We start from the raw sequence: 21,120 nt of genomic DNA, 5'->3' as shown, positions 1-21,120 counted from the left end.
TGAGAAGCGGAGGAAAACGAACCGGGACGTCATCAGTGCGCGGCGATGGGTAGTTCAGGCCCAGCCCCTGCGCCCGCGGAGGTCCGAGCGACCGGTTTGCTGACGGTCGCGAGCTGGGCTCGAGCGCCTGGTTTTTGAACTGGATGACGTTATTTCCGTTAGCCGGCGGTTTCCCGCCCCCCGTTAGAGCGGCGTCGGCTGGAGGAGAAGGAGGGGGTGGCGTGCAGGGCCCGCTGTCGGCCGCGGGGAGGAAGGAAGGAAGGAAGGAGGGAGGGAGGCCTCCGTCGTGGAGTGTGTTCGTGAGGCTCTCTTTGTGACAGATACCAACCCGAACCCCGCGGGGGGAGAGGAAAGCTCGACGCCACCGTAATCCATCCCCAAGAGGAGCCCGAAACCGACATTAACTCTCTCTCTCTCTCTCTCTCTCCCCTCCAATCCAACCCGCAAACAACATGGATAACAAGGCGTTTGCAATTGTTCTGGATGAAGTCAGGAAGGTAAAGGAGACGGATAATAGAGGCCAAGTGTTACAGGGAGTTATGATGATAACAATAATAATAATAATCCCCCGCCCGCCCCACCATTGGTGGGGGTGGCCTTCAGCCACTTTCCATCCCATGGTCCCTCCGCCTCGCCCCCTCCCCGCCCTCGCCTCCTTCAAGACCGGTCTCAAGACCCTCCTCTTCGACCGTGCCTTCGGTCACTCTTCCCCCGCCCTCCACGATCCCGACCCCCAGGTCGGGTCCGGGACACTTAACTGTCCAGGACGTTCTCTCGACGTGAAAGGCGCTACACAAATGTAATTTTGTTGTTTAGTTGAATGCTCGATCGCCGGTTCTCCAAGCTTCAATGAACACCGGTGGCTGTTTGAGTAATAAGCAAATAATAATCATCTTTGATTTTAATGCACTGCCTTTTGCATCATGAGGATGTCCCAAAGTGCTGACATGAGGACGTCCCAAAGTGCTATACTGTACTTGTAAGTCAAATGCGATGGCCAATTTGGTAGAACAGTGTCCTCACAAACCACTGTGAAGTCAATCACTAATTGCATCTGATACCAGAAGAAACTCTTTGCTTAGGGCCATGGGATACTTTAACATCTCAACTCAAAGGAATTGTCAGACTCCACCATTGTGAAGCACTTTGGGGCACTACCCCGCGTGAAGTGTGTTATCGTAAATGCAAGTTGTTGATGTTGTTGAGGGCACCTCTGTCAGTGCAGCCTCCAGCACTGTATTCGAGTGTCAGCCAAAACTGAATTTATAGACCTGGTGTGGGGCCTGAACCCACAACTGTCTGATGGCAGTAGTGAGAGCAGCCCCAGCTGAAACTGGCTGGGGTTCTGTGATCTCAACAATACAAACACATTGCTCAAACCCTTTATAATTGTAAACATCCCTATAACAGTCCCTCCCCATCAAGCTTCTCTTTAGGAGAGAAAGGATCCCTGTTGGCCAACCTCACTATCATAGTTCTTCCAGCACAATTAACACCCTCTGCTGCCCGTCTTGAAACCTGCCTCTTTGACTGTACCTTCGGTCATCTTCCCACATCCACACCCCTCTTGCCCTCCACCCCTTTCGATTCCAACCCCCAGTTCAGGTGCAAACCCTTGACTATCCAGTGCTTTGTTATGTCCTCCTGATGTGAAAGGTACAATACAAATGTAAATCTGTTATTTGTTGTTATACTGCAACCCCTAAGGTGGTAAGTAAATTTTGTTAACAGAAACTCTTCTAACCATTCACTGCTGTTTGTCAACTTTATTGCATCTCTGTGTAGTTTTTGAAGCAGGTGTTTAACAGAGTTTCCAGAAATGGAGTCCTGTAGCTCAGTGGTTAGAGCACTAGCCTCGTAAGTGAGAGACCTGGGTTCGATTCCCGGCAGGGCAAAACATTGGGCAAGTTTCCTTAATCCACACTCCTCTGTTTACCAACACTAAATAGTCGATTTTTTTGGCGATTAGCCTACCCTATACAGGGGGTAATAACTCCTTCAAAAAATAATAATAATAATTTGGTCACTCAATCCATGACTATTTGTGGGACACCCCTGTGCGCAATTGGCTGCCACAAAATATACAGTCAATTCACTTTACAGTATATTCTGTGAAGCACTTTGAGACATCTTGAAGACGTGATAAGGAGCTATGCAAGGATTATTATTGATATAGTGCTTTCTTATTTAAATTTAAGAACATAAGAAATAGGAACAGAAGTAGGCCATTCGGCCCCTTGAGCCCGGACCGCCATTTAATAAGATCATGGCTGATCTTCTAACCTAATTCCATTTAACTGCCCTATCCCCATATCCCTTAATCCCTTTAGTTTTTAAAAATCTATCAATCTCAGTCTTGAATATGTTAAGAAATTTGATGTCAAAATATCTTTACCCCTAGCTTTTTGCTGTCTTTTGTGAAATCCTACATTGCCATCTTAACTCAGGTTAAACCAATAATCAAGTGAACAGGTATTGTCTTAACCAGGCTGTTGAAATGCCTAGTGATAATAATAATAATCCTTGATTTTGAAACAGTACCTTTCACATTCTGAGGACATTTGAAAGTGCTACACAGGATCTGCTGTGGAGTGTGGTGACTGTATTTTGTAGACAACATTTTTAAAAATATTGGATAACCTTATAAATTATGGGGTAGTTTTAATTACAGATACTTATTTATCAATAAATATATTGTTACCTCCAGTGTTACTTTATGTTTCACTTGAAGAGGCAATATTTGTGAAATTGTTTTACCAGGCTAAAAGGAGGTTAAAGAAAGCCTTTAAACAAAGCCTCAGTAATGTTATTGTTTAGCTGATGGTATTCACTGTTGCATTTTGATATATTGTTTGATAAAAAGAAATTAAAGAAAATTTTAAAAGAAGTTAAATTAAAACCAATGCTAAAAAGCAAAAATCCCATTATAAATTTCATGATTCAGCAGAAACTGCACCTGTTGCATTGCAAGCCAGTAGCCATGTTTTGTGAAAATGAGTGTTAAAACTAAATATCATGTATTTTCTTTGTTTCCATTCAGGGTGTTCTGACTGAGCATAAACTAAAGGCTGTTGAATATGTACATGGATATTTCTCAAGTGAACAGGTATTGTCTTTTAATATGTATAAAATGAAATGCCACATCCTAGACCTAAGGCACCGTTTCTTTAAACCCTAGCCTGGAAGGTATTGTGCTCTGCATGGAACTGTTTGTAAATCAAATTGAAGTTCTATGATGTCTTTAAAAAATTGTGGCTGGGAAAGATTGAAAATATTAGTATTTATTAAATGGGTTATTGAATAGTAATAACAATAACAGTGATTCTCTTCCTGTGTTTTTTCAAAAAAAAATGATAGAGGAAGAAAAGTCAGTGTTGCATGTTTGTTTGAGTTGCTATAGAATTGAATCAAAACCTTTCTTGCAGGTAGCTGAACTCCTGAAGTATTTTTCTTGGGCAGAGCCTCAGTTGAAAGCACTTAAAGCTCTACAGCATGTAAGTATTACAAACATCTTTGCCTATGTTGGTTACTGTTAAATGACTTGTTTTTCAGAAATGTGTGATCAGATAAGGTTTAAAGTTTATTGCAGTGTAAGGTATGCTGCTGATCTTTAGACAATTTAATTAAATTGAGTGTTAATGATCAATTTTTATTAAATAGGCCAATACCACTTATCTTGCTTCATTTTCTTTTTCCAGAAAATGGTAGCTATCCACGTTTCTAAAGTAATAAGTATCCTCAATTGCCTCACGTTCAGTAAAGATAGACTCATTGCCTTGGAGCTAATAGCATTGTAAGTATATCATCATTTTACTATAATATGTACTTTCCTTGCCACAGTTCATGTTTTCCCATCAGTAAGGCCCTGTATCATTCTCTAAAATAGTAATGTTTCAGGGCTCTATGCAAATATTATCTTTATTGCTACTATATTCTGAACCATAAAATGGTCTGTTACAGCTGATTCCTGACTTGCAAAACAGACAAGTTAGAAATGTTGAATAGCCATTTATTTTCCCAATTCCTTATGATATTAAAGGTCCTTCAATTTGGCTCCAAATTCAGCTATAAGAACCTCAGATTTAGTTTGTGGACTTTGAATTATAGCGGTAAAGGGGAATAACAATTGGGTTCAAGTTGTTTATAGGACTTTGATGTGTGCAAAATGGCTGCTGCATTTGACTACAGATAGTCACTGCACTTGATAGTAATTACTGGAAAGTGTTTTGAAGCATTTTGATATGATAAAGAACTGTAAAAATACAAGTATTTCTTTCAAATAATAACGTGTTCTGTTGGGATAATAGTTTTGGTAGACATTACAAACATGATTAATAAATATTTTTTCCTGGTAGGAATATCATTGATCCTCATAATTATCGTCCCATTGAAGATATGTTCCGTGTATATTTACCAGAAAAGAAGCGATGCAAACGAATTCTTGATCAGGTTAACTTTCAATTTTATTGCAGCAATATTTTTGACCTTATCCATTGAATGATTTGCAGTTATAATTATATAACAGTTGATGTCTTCCTGAATCTTTATATTGTTTAAAACTAGATGCATCATGTAGGTGATATCTACTGTGGACTAATATCAAGTGTACCGAGCCATTTACAAAGTGACCTAACGATTATCCAAGTTCATCAGTCAGCTCCTGTCACCCTCTTTTATATGGGTTGATGCTGTGTGTAGCTCATTTCAACACAAAGCAGTGCATTTATCAACTGATCATTTAACATTGGGGGGGAAGTAAGCATTTATACATTTTCAAACTGATGAGATTGTTGTAGGAAAAATATAAACCGTTTATTTTCAAATGAACAAATGTTTGTGAAGAAATACTAAAATATTCCCTTACTGGTAGCAGCATGGCTCAATTGATAGCACTCTTTACTTGAAGTGGGAAAGTTGTGGGTTCAAGTCCCACGTTGGTACTTTGAATTCACATTTTATACCTAGGCTGACACTTGGACACTGTGCACTGTTGGGAGAGCACTGCATTGTCAGAGGTCTCAGATGAAATGTTAAACGAGGTCTCATTGACCTTGTCAGATGGATGTTTAAGATCGCATGGCACTAAAAGGGAATGGAGTTTGTCCCACTGTCTTGGCCAACAATCCCCCAAATAAAATTGGCCATTCACTTCATGGCTGTTTGTGGGACATTACAGTGTGCAAATTGGTTGTTGCATTCGTCTACAAAATACACAGTCACCACACTTTACAGTATACCCTGTGAAGTGCTTCGAAATGTCTTCCTGATGTGAAAGACACTAATCAAATACAGAAATATTACATTTATTATTGGCGTAAGAATAATGGAGTTTAGCATATGGTTTATTCTCTGTCATTAAAATTTAGCAACCGTAAGAATGTCTACTTGCCACCAAGGTTGGTAAACCTACCAACAAGCAGTTACCTCTGTGAAGTTTATATATTTCTCTGTCACAATTGTTCTATCTAAAAATTTAAGTTATATTACTTAATTTTACTTAAGTAATTATATTACTTAATTTTATTATTTGTTTTTCCAAAAGCTTTTTTTCTTCAGGATGCATCTTAAGTGATTAGCCTATCCATGAAATTGAACGTGATGTACTATCTGAATGTTGTAATTGCAATGTTGCTTCCTCTACGTGAAATATATAGCTTGAGTTTCTCTGTTCGTATCCTAATTCTTGTTGTACCAGGCTTCCAAGGTTGGCTGTAAGGCTCCTCTTGCCATGATAACATCATGTGGAATGATCCCAGGAAATCCCTACCCAAAGGGTAAACCCAGTGTATTAAATGGATTGTTAGCTGTAAGTATGATTTTCTTTGACAGTTGACAAGATTGCTTTGGATGAAAAAAAGCCCTTCAGCTCATCTTATCTTGTTCTTCTAGAACACACACTACTGTCCTCCTGTCACAGTTTCAAGTTTTAATGTGTCTGTTGTACTGCCTCAACCACCTTTCCTGGCAACATTACACTCTGGGTAAAAAAGAAACTTCCTGGGGTCTGTTCTCAAATTGCCCTTTGTAACACTAAGTCTGCGTCCTCTTGTTTTGTGTTGAAGACAAATATAATGGCTTTAAGCTTGTAACTTTTTCCCTCTCAAAAGACTAAGAGTCATAGCGGAACAGACATATTGCTAATTGGGGTAATGACTAGTCAATTTGCATCTTTCTCAAGTAATACTACAACTCTTGTTTCCATCTCGGCTATCAAAATTTTCAGGACCGATGAAGTTCTACTTTGCTTTACGGTAGAGCAGGAGAGCATGTTTCATGCTTCTGGTCCTATGCATACAGAATTCCCCATCTTATCTCTGCAGCAAGAAAGATACCGAGTGCAAGCCTGATGCTTCCCTGTGGAAAGAGATAGTGATTCCAGTTGCTGTTGATCTATTTCTATTGATTTATTCTCAGTTGCATTTGCAAATGCCTGCCTGAGAGAGATTTTTGTATGATGTGTACTGCCAAGTCGTGTGAAGAAAGACAAAGGGATCGATCATTAGTCCCGTAACGCAGCATTCTACGTTGTATGCGTCTGTTTATAAAAAGGAAATGCTAACAAAATATTTTTGTGCCAGGTTCTTTCGGTTAAAAAAGAAAATGAAGATGCCTACAGTGGTGGCAAAGGGATTGCAACCTGCATCCTTGGACCTTCTAAACCAGTAAGCTTGGTGGCAAAATTCCTAGCATAACAATGTTAGACACATAGATTATATAAATCCTCATTCTGGTTCTCAAACTTACGTTTTTTGCATGGTGGCTCTTTGAAATGTAGTTCTTTCTGGTTATTTATTTGCTTTGTTCAACAACAACTACTTGCATTTATAAAGCACCCTTCACGTGAGAAGCATCTCCGAGTGCTTAACAGTGGTGTGGTTTGATGCCAAGAGAGAAGGTAACTGAGGCACAGTTGAGGAAGGTCTTCAGGTATGATTTGAAGACTGAGAAAGGGGAAGCAATATGGAGGGATTGAAGAGGGAGTTCCAGAAAGTTCAGCGCTCTGTTGTGTAATGTGTGCTAAATAAATACAAGTTGTTGAGAATATGTTACAACATGAGAGGCATAATTGTAATCTGGTGGGGCTGGGGCCCAATACATTTAAAGAAAGTTGAAACAATTCTAACCAAGGAATACATCAGTTTAGCATTTTTATAATAAAATGCAGTCTAATCTTGGAGTCAATTCAGCTGCAAGGAATCCCCACTTACCTCCCTCTCTTTTCCCCGACCCGCTGCCCAAGGAGGATAGTCACTAATTGGTCATTTGACATCTGACAAGTTTGAGCCCTCACCAGGTGAATTGTAGGTACCAGGAACTACCTGCAAGTTTCCTGATGAGCAACACAGCTCAGCATGAAATGCGTGAGATCATTGCTACCATCTTCCTGTCCCTAGCTCGGATGCTCATCCCTTCCCATTGCAAGCCAATCAAGGTTGGTTCCAGGCGCTGAATGTACAAACGCAGGTTCACGAATACGGATTCCGGGTAACGCCTTCCAGCGGCTGTTGACCCAGGGTTCAGAGTTTCATCAGCTATCTGGTGGACATCTGCCTTCAGGGTTGTGGTAGGACCTTTACAGGGCAACTTATCTGCTTATCAGGCTTACTCCGAACTAGCTGCTTAATCTAGGTCCTCGTGAGGGGCCTTGGCAAATAGATATGCCCACTGTGAAGCTACCTGTGCCTCCAGGGGGCTTAGAGAAGGTCAGTATAGGCCGGAGCCCTCCCTCCCCTCAGCAACTTCCTATGTTTGCCACAGATCTATTTCACTACTTGATCCTGATTTTGCAAATGGGCCAGAAGAAGCTAGTCCACTGCATCTCCCGGAGCTCAGATGAAAGTTGTAATTGATTGAATGCTAATGTTATTTCGTTGGGGTTAGTTCAATGTTTAGGTTTCAGTTCAACACATCTGGTTTATACTGTTGTATTGAAAGATTGTGTCAGGAAATCTATTAAACTTATGTCGCAGATTAACTAAATTAATTTATAAATGTACTGCAACATCCTGTTCTAATTCTGCAGGAAAATCTTTTGGTTCTTAAGACTGTTTAGTGCCATTTAGGTTAACATTTATCTTTAGTTTAGGCACTTAATTGAAATATTATGATCTTTAATCATATTTTCCACGTTATTTTGCATAATATTGTCTTTAAAAATTATCAATTTAAGTGAATCGTTATTCTTACAGTTTTAATCTATCAAAGGAATTGGTTGTGTATTATACTTAATTTTCCTTTCAATTTCATTTAGGCTCCAAAATCATACAATCCTCATAAACCTGTCCCTTACCCTATACCTCCCTGCCAGCCACATGCAACTATTGCACCAAGTAAGACTTTTATTTGCATTTTCCTTCGTTTTGGTTTACTTTAGTGAGCTGGGCTATAATGCAATGCCAAAGGTTGATACAACAGAAAATTATATGAGAATAAGCATGCTGGGTTTTGCCTGCAAACTGTAAATAAGAATAAATGTGTGTGTGTGTGCACACGTGCGTGGAAATGAAAACATCTGGTGCTCACAATAGCTTTGTGTTTAAGTCTTTCAAAGTTGCTTGTTATTCATTTGGAAAAGTACTTTAGAAACCTTTTATGCCTGAAAATGTGTTTTGCATATAGAACATGGAGTCCTGTAGCTCAGTGGTTAGAGCACTCGCCTTGCAAGCGAGTTGCACACTACAACTCACCAAGCTAGGAACCTAGGTATCTTGTTCGACCCTCAACTGTCTTTTCTTCCCCACATCCAAGCCATGACCCGCTCTGCCTTCCCTCACCTCCGTAACATCACCCGACTCTGCCTCTACCTCACCCCTCAGGCCACTGAAACTCTTGTTCATGCCTTCATCACCTCCAGGCTCGACTGTGCAAAGGACCTGCTTGTTGGGCTTCCCAACTCCTCCCTCCACAGGCTGCAGATAATCCAGAATTCTGCAGCCAGTGTCCTCTCCTGTACCAAACTCCGTGACCCCATCTCCCCTATTCTCGCCCGACTCCATTGGCTCCCTGTCATTCAGAGGATCCAGTTCAAGATCCTGGTCCTCACCTACAAAGGCCTCCATGGCCTCGCCTACCTCTGCGACCTCCTAACCCCTTACCAACCCGCCCGCTCCTTCTGCTCAGCCGGCTCCGGCCTGCTCCACGTCCCCTGACCCACCCGTCCCACCATTGGCGGGAAAGCCCTCAGCCATTCTGCCCCCAAACTCTGGAATTCAATTCCCCAATTACTCCGCCTAACCTCCTCCTTAGCCTCCTTCAATTCCCGCTTCAAAACCCTCCTCTTCGACCATGCCATCGGTCACCCCCCTTCCCCTCCTTTGTTGGGACACTGCTGTGTGCGATTGGCTACTGCGTTTCGCCCACAAAATATACAATCAATTCACTTTACAGTATATTCTGTGAAGCGCTTTGAGAAAACGTGAACAGTGCTATATCAAATGCAAAGATTATTATTATGACTTGTGAATGATGATGTAAAATATGCCTCTTGAATCTGATGCAAAAAAAAAAGTCTGTTTTATTGTCTATTACAAGCCATTTTTATTTGTTTTCTTAAGGTGCATATAACAATGCTGGTCTGGTCCCAATGGGAGGTTACATGGCTTCTGCTGTACCACCACCTTCCTATGCTCCTCAACAAGGTCAGGACAACTTTTGACAATGTACAGCCTCTCATTACATACATTACATCGAAAAACTAAAGGGGCAGATATTCAAACTGTTTCATGTAAAGGCACTTAGATGGCTATTTATTGATAACTATTGTAGTTTATCACTGAGCTACAAATATTGAATATTTGAACAGTTTCTTGTTAGAAAAAATCTTCCTTTTCTCCCTTCCTCTCCTAAAGGGCTGACACTTACTAGCATATGGCTCTTTTTGACATCAGCGGGTAGTGAGATATAGCAAGCTTTATAGCCTATGAGAGTTCAAGAGGAAGTCTAGTCCTAGAACACTAAGGTAACTTGCAGCATCCTCCCAGCTAATGTGTATGTGTGTGTGAAAGAGAAAGGCTTAGAATCAATTCTATGATCTGTTATTTGTGCTTTAGTGCTACATTGCCTTTAACCACTAGGCATAGAATTTTTACCTACAATTTAAGTATTTTTCTTTAACTGGAAAATGTGAAACATTTTTAATGCCCATTTTATATTCAAGTGAATAATATTACTTGCATTTGATTAGCACCTTATCACATCTTTGAGATGTATCAAAGCGCTTCACAGAATGCACTTGTAAAGTGAATTGACTGTATATTTTCTGGGTGAAACGCAGCATCCAATTGCGCACAGCAAACAGTTGTAGATTGAGTGACCAAATCATTTAAAAAAAAAACATTTTTTGAAGGGATTATTCCCGGAAAAGCGATCTGCCAATCGAATAACAAACTACGTTCCTACTTACTGCTAAGTAAATAGGCGTGTGGACTAAGGAATCTTGCCCAATGTTTCGCTTTGCCCGGGAATTGAACCCAAGTCTTCTTGCTTGTGAGATGAGTGTGCTAACCTCTAAACTACAGAACTCCACATCAAGTTTCACATGTCTAAATATCTGTAGCCTAAAAGCATCAGACCTCTAACTCAGAGACCTTTGTTGGAATTGCTGATTCGCTTTAGCTTTCCCAAGAGACAAGTTTCACCAACTATGCTAGATGACCTAAGGAAATTACATCTTTGCTGAAAAGAGGTTCCTTACCTCCCTGCTCATGACTCTTGATGGGTCAACCATGTAGAAAGATTGGAATGGCTGTTAGAGATCTCTGTGGCCTGCTCAGTTCTAAGGGGACGAATAAGAGGGCAGAGAAAATAGTGGGTGAGAAATGATCACTTAATGTGCAGTTCTGAATTTTACCCTCTAGAATTTTTTATTAATTGGCATAGTGATAGATGATTTAACGAATTTTCTTTAAATCATTCTTAATTTTGTTTCATGATATATTATCTTCCGACTGACAATAACAACAATAACAAAATTACATTTGTTTAGTGCCTTTCATGTCAGGAGGATGCCCCAAGGCACTTCACAGGATATGCTGTAAAGTGAATTGACTGTATTTTGTGGGAATGGGGTTGTGGGGGGGTGGTGGTTGGGGGTCAGAAAGAGAATTTTCTTTTGTACAGGTGATTGCAATATTCTCTGCCACAAACAAAAAAGATCTGGAGTATAAAAGTGGGTGCTAGCATGCTCCAGTTAGAGAGCTGGACAGACCTCAGTTGGAGTGTTGTGTTCAATTTTTGGCAGCTGATCTTAGATTAGATGATGTTTCTAGCGATGATTCATTATGTCAATACCTGAGTTGAAATGATTGAGCTATGATGCAAATCTGGGGTTATATATATTATAATAATCTTTGCATTTGATATAGTGCCTTATCACGTCTTCGAGACGTCTCAAAGTGCTTCACAGAATATACTGTAAAGTTAATTGTCTATTTTGTGAGCAAAATGTGGCTGCGAATTACGCACAGCAGTGCCCCAAAAACAGTTGTGGATTGAATGATTATATTATTATTGTTTTTTTTATATATATATATATGGAAGAGGTGATTTGATGCAGATATTTAATAATGAAAGGAACTGACAGGTTAGATAGTGGACAACTCTTCCCTCTGGTAGAGGGATCTCTTACAGGGGGAGTTGAGGCATAACCTTAAAATCAGAACCAAAACAACTGAGGTCACAACAGATAGGATGTGGGACACTCTACCCCAGGTAGATACTGCGAAAGGGCAGGACATTAAAAGATTTGCCAAAGATCTTGTAAACTGGTGGAACAGGTTCGACGGGATGAATAATACTATACAGGGAAGGAAAATTGAAGCACAGTAAACTTTCGGCTTAAATAGTATCCAGAATTTGGGTGGGCGGGGATATCGTTCTGCTTGTCGGATTCAAACAATTACAATAGCAGTACGTTCCTATTTATCTATTGTGTTTTAAAATCTGGTGACTGAATGATTTCATGGTTTTCCTTGTATTCCTGAGATTAGAAAAGAATGGTAAAAGAAAGAAACTAAAGGAAGGCAGTGTATACTATTATCAATATTTCATGCTTTGATTGAAAGAAGCTTCTCTTTTTCTTCTATTCAGCTTATTCCAGACCTCCCAGCCAACTGGGTTACAACTCACCTGCTCCAAATTTACATTCAGCTCCATTCTCGCCACACGGCTCCTACCCATCAGCTCCTTCAACACCTGCCGCAGCCCCTACACAATCACCAGTCAATCCTATGGCTTTTCCTTCTGCACCAAATACTCCAGTCTTTTCGAGGCTTGGCACATCCACTCCAGTACCGTCTGTTTTCTCAGCTCATCCTTCTTCAACCACACCTTCTGGCACCCCTGCACCCCCTCCCTACCCTGGATGCCAGACCCCTACAAGCATGGCATCAATGGTACACCATGTATCGCAGCCTCATGGCGATGTAACATCAGGAAATATGGGCACAGTCACTCCAGGGTTTAGCAATGCGAACTGTAGCCCTGTTATGATACAACACACTGGGTAAGTCCATTCTTTTATTCTGTACAACCATTGTGAAATATTGCAAATAAAAACATATAATAAATGGCTACATTCTTAATGTGGATCATATCCATATTACTAGTAATAATTTTCAGTCTTTGCTTAAGACAGGTCTTAAAATTTAAGATGGTGGGATTTGGGGAAATTTCAAATAGATTCCATATTTATGGATTCTTAAATTTATTATTAATTGGAAACTTTCTGAAGTTTTTAAAAAAAACTTTGGAAAACTGCCTTCAGAATTAAGATTGAATTTAACAATTTTTAAAATTCATACTGTTCTAATTTTAAAATTTTGACCATGAAGAATTTTGGTTCCTTTTCATCTGTCGAAAACTATCTTCAGTAAAAGGGTGGTTAATATCAGATTATAGTAACTAGTTCTTTCTCATATAGTTTTAGAATGCATTGCCTTTGGGATTTTGGCAGTTTAAATTGCAAATTCACTGATTGTCGGCCTCCCCAACTCCTACCTTCACATGCTGCAGATAATCCAGAAACCTGCAGCTGTGTCCTCTCCAGCACTAGGTTCTGTGATCCTATCACCCCCATCCTCGCACGACTCCACTGGCTTCCCATCACTCAGAAGATACAATTCAAGATCCTGGTCCTCACCTTCAAAGCCCTCCACGGCTTTGCTCCGCCTTATCTTTGTGACCTTCTAACCCCTTCCAACAACAACAACAACAAGATTCCATTTATAAAGCGCCTTTCACGTCAGGAGGACGTCCCAAGGCGCTGCACAGTTGGGTCATGACCCGAGCAGGGGGGAAATGGTCAGGGTGAGGGGAGGGAAGGGAGGGAGCGAGGAGGGGGGAATGGTCAGGGTGAGGGGAGGGAAGGGAGGGAGCGAGGAGGGGGAAGAGAGTCGAGAGGGGAGCTGAAGGCTCGGTCAAAGAGAACCTCCAACCTCTCCCCTCAGCGGGCTCCAGCCTGCTTCACATCCTCAGACTTAACCCACCATTGGCGGGCAGGCCTTCAGTCTCTCTGCCCCCACCGTCTGGAAATCCATCCCACAGGCCATCCACCTTGCCCTCTCCCCTGCCTCCCATCAAGATCTGTCTCAAGACCCCCCTCTTTGATTGTGCCTTTGGTCACCCTCCTAATCCTACCCTCCGTGCCCTCCACACCTCCTGATCCCACCACCAGCTCTGGTGAAGATCCCTGTCTGTCCAGTTCCTTGGGACGTCCTCCTGATGTGAAAGGCGCTTTTCAAATGTAATTTGTTGTTATGGCAGTCTGGCTCTCTCTGAGTCAATGACTGAATCTCACCTCTGAGTCGGAAGATTGTTGGTTAAATCCCTACATCGGAACTTTGAACTCACAGTCTAGACTCGTACTCTAATGCGGTGCTGGGTTAGAGGTACCAGCAGAGCCCATGGCACTACTCAAAAAGAGAATAGAATTTCTCTTTGTGCTTTGGCTAATAATCCCCTAGATTTAAAAAAAAAATTGAGTTCATGGCCATTTGTTGGGCATTTCTGTGTGCAAATTGGCTGCCACATTTGCCTAAAATACACAGTTACAATAAATCAAGTGAAGCTCTTTAGGTATCTTGACGATGTACTAATAAGCTATACCAAATGCAAGGATTATTTACTTAGCTTTTTGAGTAATTTCTTTTTATTTTAATCGTTTCAGTTCAACTTCAGGCTATCAGCAATGTCCCACGTCTGGCACATCTTCATCAGTGACCACCTCCTTTCCAAGTCTTGTATCTTTCCCAGGAATATCCATGTTTACCCAGAATCAGTCCATATCTCCCGCATCTCTACCTGCACTGCAAGCTGGAATGACATCCTCAAATCTACATGGAATTCAGTCTGTTGCAAATGCTGTAACTTTGGGTGGAATTCAATCTTCTGGGGCTAATGCATCTTTGTCTGCAATGCAGACTGGAATGAGTGCTACAACTCTGCCTGGACTTCAACCCATTGCAACTGCTGGAACATTAGCTGGACTTCAATCTTCAGAGGCTGCTGCAACTTTGGCTAGACTTCAATCGTCAGAGGCTGCTGCAACTTTGGCTAGACTTCAATCATCAGAGGCTGCTGCAACTTTGGCTAGACTTCAATCGTCAGAGGCTGCTGCAACATTGGCTAGACTTCAATCTTCAGAGGCTGCTGCAACATTGATTAGACTTCAGTCTTCTGGAGCCACTGCATCTCTGTCTGCACTTCAGGCTGGAATGACCGTTTCAAACCTGCCTGGTCTTCAGTCTCTTGTAACTGCTGGAACATTAGCTGGGTTTCAGTCTTCAGAAGCGGCTGCAACATTGGCCAGACTTCAGTCTTCAGAGGCTGCTACAATGGCTAGATTTCAGTCGTCAGAGGCTGCTGTAGCATTGGCCAGACTTCAGTCTTCTGAAGGGGCCACTGTGTCTCTGTCTGCACTTCAGGCTGGCATGATTGCTGCATCAATGTCTGGATTTCAGTCAGTTTCCTCTGTTTCTGGACTCCAGTCTGTTGCTGCTTCTCTTGTCCAGTCTGCTGCAGATACTTCCCCTCTCTCTCAGCTCCAATCTAATGGGGGAAATGCAGAATCACTTGCTGGAATTCAGTCAGCTCCTGGTGCAGGCCCTCATGTTGGAGGTCAGTCTGCTGCTGTAGCTTCTTTCGCTGAATCCCAGTCAGTTGCTGGAGCCTCTCTGACTGCAGCCCAGCCTGTTGCTGCATCACTTCAAGCTGATCCCCAGCCTGCTACTGGAACCCTTCTGGCTGATACTGAGTCTGTTACTGGAGCCCAGTCTGCTGCTGGAGCCCAATCTGCTGCTATTTCTCTCACTGGATTGCAGTCTCCTGGGTCTTTTTCTGGGCTTCATTCTGTTGCCTCTTTACCTGTGATGCAGTCTACTACAGCTGCTGGATCCCTTTCTAGTTTCCAGTCTGCTGTGGCTGCTTCGTCTCTGCCTGGTCTGGAGTCTGCCATGGCTGCTGCTTCGTCTCTGCCTGTTCTTCAATCTGCTTTAGGTGCTGCCTCTTTACCTGGACTTCAGTCTGCAGTGGGTAGTCCGTCACTCCCTGGTCTCCAGCCCACTGTGAGTACGGCTTCATTTTCTGGTCTCCAGTCAACTGCAGGTACCACCTCTCTGCCTGGCCTGCAGTCTGCTATGGGCACTGTGTCTCTTCCTGGTCTCCAATCTGCTGTGGGTCCTTCATCTTTACCAGGCTTTCAGACCACCATTGGTGCAGCATCTCTATCTGGATTGCAGTCTTCTGTAGCTGTACAGTCAGCATTACTACAGGTGAGATGAAATGAGGCCCTATTTTATTTTGCTTCTGTGGTGACTGAGAAATAGAGCTTGTAATAATATAAGTGCTCATTGTGGAAAATATTCAATGAGTAAGTTCATCACAAAGGTACTAAGCTGTAGAGTCAAACTTGTTTTTTTCCTGGTCATGCTCCAATTTTAATATTTTCCATCTTCATCTTTTTGGTAAAGTTTTGCTCATATAATGAAAGTGTAGATGGATGGGACCCGTTTGATCCATTTCTCTTGAAAACATTGCAAAGGTGTGGTAGGATAGTGTTGGTTAACTTCTGTACTGGAGACCAGTTAGATTGGCATGTTTCCAATGATTTTCCTGATGTTACTTGACTACAAATACCAGGGCCAATAGAAAATTGCGGAAATACTTGCCAGAAATTAGAGACACACAGACAGACACACACTCACACACAAGTACAGAGGAGAGAGAGAGACACAAACAATCACAACAGCGGGGCCTTGGGGTGAGCAAAGCTCATTTCCTACTCGCAGAGTGCATGTGTGTCCGGAGCCACTCTGTCCATAGTAGTGGTGTCGAGTAACTAGCCATCAGCTGTGGGTGGAGGCTGTTTTTACAGGTTTGTAGCGGACCAGGGTGTATATGTGTAGTGGAAGAGGAGTGTGTGTAGCGGAGGGAGTTTATAGTGTATTCCACAGAAAATTTGCAGTCGCACTTTTCTATTGGCCCAGGTCAGACCTTATGATGTAACGAGACATGGGTGTCTTATAAAACTTCTACTGAATAATTTAAAAGTTCAAAGGGAAAATAGAAAAGATCATTGTCAAGAGAAGTAAGAACACTTGGTAAAGAATCTGATAACTTCGAGTTCTCTGATTAATTATAGTAATTGCATGTCTTTGATCCTTTGTTCAGGCACATTCGGCTGCAACTATGGACAGTTTTCCAGCTCAGGGCAATGGTTTTGCATGCTATCCAGCTGCACCAGGAACCCCATATTCCCTGCAACCTGGCTTACCTTCTCAACTGGGATGGCAGTGAATAACAAACCACATTTATGGGCATCTACAAAGCTTGAGAAATGAAGCTGACTCAGTGAATTTACCTAGTTCTTTGATTGATCATTCAGCAACAACAACTTGCATTTATATAGCACCCTTCACGCAGGCTAGCGTCCCGGAGCACTATGGACAGTACATGTTGGTGAATTAATCGATACCTATTTCTCTGGTAAAGAAAGTCCAAAGATAAGGAATTGAGAGTGAAACAATCTTGCATTTGTAATGCTGGATAACTTGTTCTGCCATAATGGTCCTTTTCAGTAAACTAGTGAGCAGGTTAGACAAGAGCATGGGAATCCACGGGTGTATGCATATCTGTGGATTCCCATATTCTTCTTCTATTGTATGGAGTATTAACTGTATTTTCATTTATTTTCAGCTTGTTACTTTGCTTTTATCGCTATACTTTACTCTTATTTGTTCTTAGCACTGTTGCTAGTACTTATTTTTTCTAGTTATGGAAGGGTTAAAGTTGGAGTCTGAATCTTAGTAAATGTAAAGACACTCAGTATCTGCCCAGCATGGTCACATCCAGGCCCTAGAGATGGTTCAGGAGAAAGCAAGAATGTTGATCCCCAAGTTTTCCCACAAAATATATAGTCAATCCACTTTACAGTATATCCTGTAAAGCACTTTTAAGATGTCTCAACAAGATGAGAAGGCGCTGTACCAAATGCAAGGATTATTATGTGTAAGTTGCTTTACCAGAATAAGGAGGCAGGTTTAAGGTTGTGAATGATTTAGGATATAAATAAGGAAGTATTTTCTTAGCACAGACGGTAATCAACAGCTGGAATCAGTTATGAGGAAGGGCCATCAAGGTCAGGACACTGGACTCGGTTTAAAAAAAGTTTGATGGTTTAAATAAGATCCAATAGGTCATCCAAGCTTTGCTTGGGAGCATTTCACTCACTGAACAGGTGGCATGTTACTTGTGTAAGGCGGGATAGAACACAGTTCATTAATTTAGTGACCTCAGAACACATTACGCATTTGATCACAATATTGCAATGGGCCGGGCACTAACCAATTGGTGACAGTGGTGCATTAAATTAATATGCTGTATTCTTTCACCGATTCACTGGGTAGGCAGAATGATATGCTGGTGGCAGTATTGTACCAATTATTCTCTCTTAAGTATTTATTAACCATATGGCACATTTGGGTTATTGATGAATAACTTTTGCACTTCACTCATTCACTGCCCAAATGTATATTATAATCGGTGGCATTGTTGTGATGACTATTCTTCCCCTTATGGCAAGGTTTAACAATCCTCATCAGCATGTATGGTTATCTCCAATGATGATGGCAAATTACAGTATCACTTCTTCCTAAACAAATCTATATTAATATATGGGATTGTAAATTACTATTAGATAGCTCATCAGCTCCACTCTACTGTCTACATCCTGGGTTGTTAGACGCAGTCTCTATTTTACTCTTGTTGTCTCACATTGACTTCTGCAGTTTATAATTGGTTTACGATTTCTACCGAGTCTGGCTAGTTTAATGAAAATTGATCATGATGCATCTTCAAGCAACTACTGCAAAGATTGACTTGTTTAGTATTGATCTCTTACCTTTTAGTTTTTATCATATCAGTGTGGTGGAAAAAAATAATTGCCAAATATACTTGAATGCACCACCCGGAGATGAATCTATTCAGAAGAGCTTAAAGAATTGCATGTAATTTTTTAAAAAAATCCAAAATATAATGGTTGACCAATGAAAAGAACACTGGTATTAATCAACTGAGATAAAACGTGCACATAAATGGATAAGTGTAAATGTTGCAATGTTTGTTGTGTTTTAGCTGTGAAGCCTTTTACCATTTTTAAAAATCGATTTTCTCCTCTCCAAATACTTGAAGTTGTACAGATAAGTCCTTTGAGTATTTGAGTTTTCTTTATGAGATTATAATCACGTTTTAAATCATAATCTGTATTTAACAGTGTAATGAATTATAATGATGAAATAAGTAATAAGCGTGGACTAAAGAGGAAATGTATTAGTTTTGGAAAGCAAAATATTTAAATGTTCAATTGGTAGGAGTCTTGCATTAGATCACTTTCTTTCATCTCTGAAGGTGAAGTTGAATCCATGCTGTACTGAGGGGCCAAACCTCGCTTTATATTGCAAACTCTACGGAGGTTGATCAGATTGGGACTGAATTACCATTTCCTTCAAATAGGCTATAAAGTTAGCTAGCATAGGAACAAAAAATTACAATACGACAGTAGGTGGGTGGCTGGATGTTGGAATGGTGGCACATTTTTAGTAATTAAAGTGGGATTATTTATGAGAAAATATCCAGCCTTTACAACCCAGAAAATGATTTTTGTACCTTATATCCCAGGCTCTCCTGCTGCCTCGCTGATATTTATTGTTATTTTTCTGAGTTTCCCATTAAGGCCTGGGTTTCTTATGCTGGCTACTTTTATAGATTTTAAAAAATACTTCCTGGAATATTGAATAGTGGACCATATGACTTATTCTGTTTGTCACGTAGGTGTTCCAACAGGAGGCTTCTGCTGTGATACGATATTGAAGTTATACATGTTCTCCACTAGTGTTGTACAGTTCAAAGTAAGCTGGTAAAATTTATCTTAATCAATCTGTAGTCATTATAATTTAACAGTCTAGGGTTTTGATATGTGTTGGTATGATGGAATAGTACCAACTTTAAAATATTTTTTTAAGGGTTAAGCTGAAAAGCTTATAAAACAAACCTGCATCTTTAACATTCTTTTTAATAATACACAAATAATGCGGGTGCACGATAATGCTCATGGAGGCACTTTCAGAAAACTTCAGTCCTGTATCATCGCTTTTTGAAATTTTATCATAAATGAATTGTGAGGATAAAATTCATTACTTCTAAAATGTTCTCTGTGCTTGTCAGTTAAAATGAATTTTATCCCAAGTATAATATATGCAAGCTACTTTAGCTCTTAGTTTTGTGTGCACGTTTGTCTTGGCAAACTGCACAATCATGTCAGAATATGCCTATTAGTTTTGTAATTGTACACATCACATTTGGTTCCTTGTTGTTGCAAAATCAGTCACTTTTTCTTTGCTGACCACTTCAGCTATGTCTTCAACTTAACCTTTGAATTCATAGGCAATAAAGAATAAGTTACCTTTTATACAGTATATGATGCAAAGCAACAGATGGTCAAGGGAAAAATTACAGTGTGCGATCCTGAATTGACGCGTCCAATCCTACAATCAAGGTGCCCTTTGTATATCTGTAATCCACCCATTCCATTTGTTATGTATATTGTCCATTTTATTCTTGATACAAGACTGGACTTTTAGTGAGATAATGAAACATTAAGAATAATGCTTTAGGAAAATTACTAATAGATGCTGTGTTGTCTCATATTATGCTGGTCCTTGTTTTAGATATTTTTACTCTTAATAAAAAGATTTAGAATTGCAATCGCACTGATTTTTGTATGGTAGTCAGAGACACAATCTGTTTCTCATTAAATGGGACATGTTTATTTGTGTTTAATGTTGCTGATTTTAAAATATTTTGCAATTCGTGTCCGAGAGCTTGAAGGAAATGTATGTTAATACACAAAGGTGGGATTTTTAATAATTGTACAGATACAAATTGCAACAGTGCTTAGTTATTATTCAAACTGGATCCAACATTTTTACTCCCTGCCTCTCCAATTGTTTTGCTGATTTTAAGGGACTGACTCATTCTCGGGTGGTAGCTCCCCTCATGTATGTTGCCCAACTAGCCATTCTATAATGTGTTAGCCTAGAAGTGGGGCGGGCAGATTTCAAGCTTTTCATCCAATTCATTTGACACTGTTTCAAAATTATTTACCAAATAAAAATATATTCTGCTTTCCCCTTTGAGCAATCGGCAACCAGTCTAATGTGTCGCTGCTGATTTCATTTAAAGTGTAAACCTCTTAAGCAAACAAACGCATTCAAATAACGGACCACCAGGCTTCCATCGAATAGTTGATTAAGATTAAACAATCAGAAGCTGAATAAACAAAAGACAAACTGGAAATGTATGTAGAATTTAGCAAGTGTAATCATGGTAGCTGTGTACATATTGTGTGTAACACGGTTTGTGTTTTCTGAAATATTAGAGACCTGTTAATTTATCCCCCACTCCCCCAGGTTTTTAAAATGCATTCTTCAGAGATCAATGTTGATAGTTTTTATATTCTGTCTCAATTATTGTTTAAAGTTTCTCATCTATATGCTCCCTCTGGGCGATGTCATCCGCAGACACGTGGTAAACTTCCACATGTATGCGGAGGCGACACAAATCTACTTT

At 40.6% G+C, this 21,120-nt stretch overlaps 1 protein-coding gene and 1 non-coding gene across 2 annotated transcripts; both read left to right on the top strand.

The window, feature by feature from the left end:
- Positions 1-85: 85 nt before the first annotated feature.
- proser1 (proline and serine rich 1) lies at positions 86-17,432 on the top strand. The gene is made up of 12 exons (XM_042334428.1): positions 86-497; positions 3,041-3,106; positions 3,426-3,494; positions 3,699-3,793; positions 4,356-4,449; positions 5,696-5,806; positions 6,579-6,662; positions 8,252-8,330; positions 9,555-9,638; positions 12,088-12,502; positions 14,165-15,767; positions 16,666-17,432. Exons 1-12 carry the CDS (start codon positions 453-455, stop codon positions 16,789-16,791), a joined length of 2,871 nt encoding a protein of 956 aa, XP_042190362.1. The 5' UTR covers positions 86-452; the 3' UTR covers positions 16,792-17,432.
- trnat-cgu lies at positions 1,824-1,895 on the top strand. Its single transcript has one exon. It is a non-coding gene; the product is annotated as a tRNA-Thr (tRNA).
- Positions 17,433-21,120: the final 3,688 nt, after the last annotated feature.

The sequence above is a fragment of the Callorhinchus milii genome, unplaced genomic scaffold (assembly GCF_018977255.1).
Source record: "Callorhinchus milii isolate IMCB2004 unplaced genomic scaffold, IMCB_Cmil_1.0 Scaffold4, whole genome shotgun sequence".
In the NCBI taxonomy this organism is placed as follows: Eukaryota; Metazoa; Chordata; class Chondrichthyes; order Chimaeriformes; family Callorhinchidae; genus Callorhinchus; species Callorhinchus milii.
The sequence above is the reverse complement of the archived record's forward strand: the minus strand, read 5'-3'. Positions and strand labels throughout refer to the sequence as shown.